Here is a 6937-nt window from a genome sequence, read left to right on the forward strand (position 1 = left end):
AGGCTACCATAATAATTGTGAAAAATAACTGATTGTTTTGGAACAGTGTTTGCAGTAAGTGAGCTTGGCTTCTTCATAAGATGAAGCTCAGAGCAGTATAATTTATAGAAGTGTCCCAGATGCAGCCTGACTCAGAAGGGGAAGCCGTTAGGAAGGTGAGTACATGGACACCAACCTGTTGTCTATATTGAAATATTTGTTTTAATTATTTGCAGATACTTTTCTTTGAGAAATGTCTTTCTTTTGTGATACATTTACACTTAGCCTATATGTGCCATTATTTCTGGCACCAATATTCGGCATATATGCTGCAGAATACAATGAGCAATATGCTGAAAATATTTTCCCATTGATCATGAAGTGGGGATAAGTCTCTAATAAAATATGGTTGTTTTGTAGTTTTAAACCGGCGCCGTGCAGGATTCTTACCTGCCGGGATAACGGTCACATGGGTCGCCTCTCCTCAGAGAGATGTCAGCCTCCTGCACTGTTCTCGTCCGTTAAAATAAAACCAGATCAGGCTGTTCGACCCCCACACTCGATTCACTTTCAGTAGCCTACATGCTTTAACCCGAATAGGCACATTGGGCGAATTATTGCATTAATCTATTAAGACAAATATAGAGAAATGAAGCTTGTTTTTGCCGTAAATTTCATGCACACCTTACAATGAAACAATGTCAATTTTATTCAGGTAATGTTATATCTATTATTACCAGAAAAGGTTATGAACCGTTTATTTTTGTATCATCTCTCTTGCAGAAGTATTTTGCAGCATATGTAGGCCTATATGTCTAGCTATAGCAAACCTTGATATCTGTATACCATGTCAGCAATCAAATGTGTCTTGAAAAGTGGAATAGCTGCTAATATTATACTATACAATGAGTATATTATATTATATTATATTATATTATATTATATTATATTAACAATTCTGATCAATATTTCCATATTGAATCGACTGAAATCGTCTTTTTTGAGGGGGGAAATAGCATACACCTTAACGTATTTCGATTTGACTATTGAAATGGAATGATATAATCGTGATATACTATCACTATCGCTATTTTATAACTACAAATTATGGATTATCAAAATGCTCAATCAAAGGCGTCCCTGTGGCCGCGGAGCTGCATCCATATGTTAATGAAGCTCGTGTGGAGCTCCAGTGACAGCTGGCTGCTGGAGACCAATCAGAGAGCTCGCTGATGGAAGGCAGTATGTCTGAGCTCTGCAGGCAGGAGGTGTCTGAGAACCATGGTAGCTCAACAATGATGTAAAGAAGGACCCCCTTTTATTCATTTTTTTCTCGCCCAAACAGTCGTGAAAACACACTTTGTTTTTGTTTTGGAATATTCTTTCTCCATGAGCAATGCTGGACTTGAGTGTGGATTTGTTCCATCGTTTCCTCGTTGTCCGACAGAACTGATGAAAGCCTCTTCAGAGCGACGGGTTTATGGACTTGCGTATTAGCTAATGATGTCTATGGGTTTTATGCCTGACAGTCTGAATGCCGCAGCAGATCCCTCCAAATCGGCCTTTCTAGAGTTTGGCCACGGACACCCGGCGCACCAGCAGCACTCCCCCGGACTCTCTCACCTCTACCCCGGTCACGGCTTGCATGCTGCCGGGCATTCTCAGCACGAAAGTCCTTTTCCTCCCAGCGCGTCCTATGGCCGCTCTCTGGGCTACGCCTACCCCGGTGCGGTGAACACTCATCCCCCGTCTGCTTACATGCCTTACGCGCACAGCAATCACAGCAACAGCCTGGGCCACACCAGATTAGAGCAGACAGGTATGTGAGAAAGTCATGTAAATTGAGCCGTGCAATTACTGTATCATATCGTATTGGAGGTTGTATAATTTTTACTATTAGATTGCCATCATTGTGCATAGGTGTAATTACGCACAGGCCGCGAAATTATCTGAGGAGATTACCATTCGCCTAATGAGAATAATATAGTTCACTTGAAGGTGTAATAGACAAGTCAATTTGCTTCACATATACCATGTCATGTATTGAAATACAATTTAATTAAGGCTTTGACCAAAGTAGGTCTATTGTCACTTTTGCCATAAGAGGCAATGACGTCAAAACGAGGCCCCTTATTACACCATGCCTCTGGCAGGGATACTCTCTCTTTACCACTCATGTTATAATGGAGGCAGATGGCGCCATTAATTTTATTGACCATAATTTTCTGTGGGTAAGTCCAATTATGGACCGTGTAGCCTGGGCCTACCTCAAGAACTTGGTTTTTTTTACCCCCATTGTTAGTGCACATTAACAAAACCATTCCAGAAACTAGCAGTCCTTTAATCTCCGTGGAGTTGTGGGGGTGCTCGTCATTCGCCATTTTAAAAACAATTCCCTTATTTTGAGCTCTTATCAGTCTGGTGCGTCCAGTCTGTGCAGAAATCTGGCGCGTTTCTATCACTGTTACCATTGTTGTCACAGGTGAATCCACTGAAACACTACAGAAACAATCTTAATTTACGAGGACTGAAAGGTATTTTATATATATATATATATATATATATATATATATATATATATATATATATATATATATATATATATATATATATATATATATATATATATGTGCATATATATGCACACACCTTTCAGTGTGTGTGTGTGTGTGTGTGTGTGTGTGTGTGTGTGTGTGTGTGTGTGTGTGTGTGTGTGTGTGTGTGTGTGTGTGTGTGGTCTGCTTTAAGACTAAATCGACAATGATTATGTCAAATAATAGCCTATTTTAATTTGTTGTTGTTTTTACAGTTGTGTGTTTAGGCCTTTGGGCCCTGAGGCTGTGTGATAGCCTGCAGTCCAAGCCATGTTGGGATTACCAGACAATAAAAACATATTTTATTTTGTGTTAGATAGAATTGGTAAACTTTTAGTGATCGATCACATAAAGTAGACGAAAAGTTTGCTTTAACGCCTCGCCGTAATCTCACCAGTCATCTTGACGTAAAGAGGGGAAAAAAGGTATAAATCAAAACTGCTTTGGTTGACATCGCTTTCTGCTCTTTGTCCCATGCAAAAGATCGCGAGAAGTCCACAGTGATTGAAAACGGGGACATTCGCCTGAATGGCAAAGGGAAGAAGATCCGGAAGCCTCGGACCATCTACTCCAGTGTGCAGCTGCAGGCTCTGCATGCGCGCTTCCAACACACCCAGTACCTGGCCCTGCCGGAGCGGGCCGAGCTGGCGGCCAAGATGGGGCTTACGCAGACTCAGGTGGGCCAAATCCTGATCCACACACCCTGCATGGAGACCCACACCCTGCAGAGCATTATGCAGGATGTAGGCCTATAGGACCGAGGCCATCATCTGCATCTATAGGCCGATTGAACATGTATTTTGCAGGTATATTATTTAGCACAGCCTCGAGTCCCGGCCTAAAATGGCAAGCCTGTACATTTTAACATAATGTGTCTTGTTTAAATAATTATTGGGAACGTCAAAGCTATTCCACATTCAAATAGCCAACTGATAAGAAACTGAAGACAGCAATTAGCCAATTTTTGTGTTACAGTATTGTAAAGTGTTACCAACAATTATATAGGCATGAGTCATTTGCGCAAAGTTAGCCTATTAGCCTTCGACGTTTGAATAGGAAATCTCTTGCTTGTTCCCTGTTATTAAGGCTCACACAGCTCTTGACTCTTTTGGAGATCAAATGAAAAACTTAATGTGATTCGTAAGTCAATCTTTACATCCGTATGTATGCTTCATTTCAGCAAATTTCATTGCGTTAACCCACCTTCTGGAGCACAACTAATTACAAAATTATCAATACAAATTGATAAATGATAAAACCATGGCGTGCCTGAAAATTAAGGCAGCTTTAGTCTTCATTAACGCTCATTTTTACAGTGATTTGCAATTGGGCAATTATTCATGATACCTAAATTAATACAGTTTTATAGGCTATACTCTTTGATAAGGGACTCCAACATTCAATGCTTAATATAGGCCTAATTTATTAATGTATTAAATTAATTTATTAAATTAATTTATTAAATTAATTTATTGTCATTCATTAATTAATTAATTGTTATGGTTAGTTCATTAGTGTTTGTGTTTTGCTTGGTATAGAGATATAGCATACCAAAACAGAACCCAAACACGATAGTCTATAGACTAATAAATCAATGTGCAAAGATTGTCTTTAACATAGGCCTAACAGCTCACGCACAATAATCCTACTGCATTATGTGAGATTCATGGGAACAGTTTCACATCTGTAATTGTAATTGGAGACAAATAAACAGGTGCGCATATCAGTCCACACATCATTTTCCAAACAATTTTCAAAAATTGGGTCTCCATGTTGCGTTGCTCTATAGGCTATATGGCTATTGTGATTCTTTGAGATGTAACTTATATTTTCATAAACAGATGAATCCAGCTCTGTCATGTGAGCTCCAAACTTTCTCTAAATCCCCAGAATCTGTGGTTGCCGTCTGTCGCTGCAGCGCTCCAGCCTTTTGCTTCGACTCCCTCGGGCTCTTCCATGCATTTTCTGAATATTTACGCCATCGTGCGCCTATAAAAATAGCCATTTTATTTCGAGTCAGCAGAAATTTCACTGACCTACCACAGCGTGGGCGTGTTAGCCAGGCTGTGTCGGGCTGTTTTTATTTCACAATACTCTTAGTCTCGGCTTGTTGCCGTCAGACTGGACTCATAAAACACTGAACAATGCGAGCTCAATTTTAATGGATTACAAGTGCCACTCAGCCATCTCTCTGAATAGGCTAACAAAGCGCAATATAGGCCGCGGATTGGCTCGGGATTTGCAAAAACGACACAGAAAAGATGTGTGAGTTATGAGGATTTTAAAGACCCGGAGCTTTCCCTTTTACTGACGACAATATTAAACGCAGGCCAATAGTGAAATGGGTGTTGCGTTTTATTGGGGAAATATGTTCGTAAAAAAGCCAATTGCAGCATCATTTTCTTAGATTACTGTTAATTGTTGACCGCGATGACAATTTTATGTTTTCTCTTTCTTTTTTTAGGTGAAAATATGGTTTCAGAATAAACGGTCCAAGTATAAAAAGATCATGAAACATGGAAGCGGATCAGAGGGGGAACATCTTCACAGCACCAGTTCCATCTCTCCCTGCTCGCCTGGCTTGCCCCAGCTCTGGGAGGTGTCGATGGCAAATAAAGGAGCCCAGATGCACCCAAACAATTACATGAACAATTTTGGTCACTGGTACCCAAACCACCACCACCTCCCCCATCAGGATGCGATGCCCAGGCCTCAGATGATGTGAGTGGACTGTTTTTGCTGTCGCACGCAAGGTGACCTGCCTTCACGCTAATGAACTCGGTGATCTATATAGGTCACTTCTCAGCCAAAGCCAGCAAAGTTGACTTGTGTTTAAATGTGTGTTGGAAATAATTTGTTCATATTCATTTTATTCCGTGTGCGTTTTGGATGCGTTTTTCCATTGACAATCTGCAATATTCACCCACCATGCAGCCGGGAATCAGATTACCTTTTTTAAGATTGTTTTTTTGGTTTGTCACTGCAACACGCGTATAGTGCACGCCTAAAACCAACTGAGGTATAGGCTTAGCGTGTGCAATGTAAGCGATTCCGGATAAGGCATGTGATGTGTTGACCATGTGTAGGTCGACTTTATTAGCTGAAGAGTTGTGGTCCACGACATGCATGGTCCAACTTGACAATTGCTATGAGCATTATGCAAATAAACAGCTGTTGGATTGACGTTATGATTAATTTATTGTGTGGCTGCTCAGTCTGTGTTCAAGTTGTCAGAATGTTAAGGCGATAACTTAATGCAAACATGATGAAAGAGTGTGATGCACATACAGCATGCAGTAAAGGGCCAGATGACAGTCCCTTTAATAATAATATGGCTTCATATTATCAGAAACCATGCAGGCACAGTCCCTGTTAAAGCCTCATGAACAAAGACGTTTCCTATAACAGACTTTAGTCTTGGGATGCATGTACTATTGTTTTTCTTTCTTTCTTTCTCTCTCTCTCTTTCTCTTTGCCAAGTCACAGTCATAGCTAAAGTTTGCATATTGTTTATTTCACTTTAGGCCATCACATGCTGTTCCCGAGTGGAAGTAAAACTTTTGCTTGACTTTCGACAAAAGAGGTCAAAACCTTTTCAAAACACCTGGAGATAAATTGATGTTGGAAAGAGCCTCGTGCACCTAATAAGACTCCACATGAAGCTTTCATTTGCGCAGGATAATTATCTGAAATTCAAGAATGTTCTGTCCTCAGAGGAAAGGACGAATGTCCAGAAGAATAGCTTATCAAGTGTGGGGCATTTTGTGTGCCACCTTTACGCACCGGGTTTAGTTAGCATGCTACTTTTACGCGCTGTCTGGGTTGGGTTTATGGTGCCACTTTTACGCACAGAGTTTGGGTATAGTGTGCCACGTTTACGCACTGCACAGGTGTTGATGCCAGCTGGTTTATGACAAGCCCCTTTCGATTTGGCTTCTGGTTTTGAATAGAAAATCCATACTTTACCAAAAGACCGTATATTGGAATATGAACCATTTACCGAACACTCGCAGTTATTTGTAAACTTATCAATTGAAAGAAAGCCGAGGCACGATATAGCGAGTGTCATCTTAAATTTCTCTAAAGCGAAAAAGGAGCCTTCTCGTCTGCGTTTTAAAAGAATCTCCGGGGCAAGATCCCACACTTTGCGGTTTTTCCTTTTTTGGGACGCATGTCGTGTGAGGAGAAGAGAGAAGACATGCATGCCAAGGGGCCATGTCACAGTGAAATGATAAATGACTGTACTATTCTTTCACGAAACTGCGCCTGATTTATAGTGGTTTGCACTGATTTGCGCACTGTGGCGTTTTAACTGTTTAAACATCGAGGAGCCGTTATTTACATCACTACAAACAGCGTGCGGC

General features: G+C 40.7%; 1 protein-coding gene across 1 annotated transcript; it reads left to right on the forward strand.

Moving 5' to 3' along the window:
* Window positions 1-1284: 1284 nt before the first annotated feature.
* LOC310772126 (homeobox protein Dlx4b-like) lies at window positions 1285-5687 on the forward strand. Its single transcript, XM_083664581.1, has 3 exons — window positions 1285-1798; window positions 3057-3250; window positions 5038-5687. The coding sequence occupies exons 1-3, from the start codon at window positions 1480-1482 to the stop codon at window positions 5296-5298; spliced, it is 774 nt and encodes a 257-aa protein (XP_083520707.1). The 5' UTR covers window positions 1285-1479; the 3' UTR covers window positions 5299-5687.
* Window positions 5688-6937: the final 1250 nt, after the last annotated feature.

This window comes from Poromitra crassiceps (genome assembly GCF_964638095.1).
Source record: "Poromitra crassiceps genome assembly, contig: HAP1_SCAFFOLD_2040, whole genome shotgun sequence".
In the NCBI taxonomy this organism is placed as follows: domain Eukaryota; kingdom Metazoa; phylum Chordata; class Actinopteri; order Beryciformes; family Melamphaidae; genus Poromitra; species Poromitra crassiceps.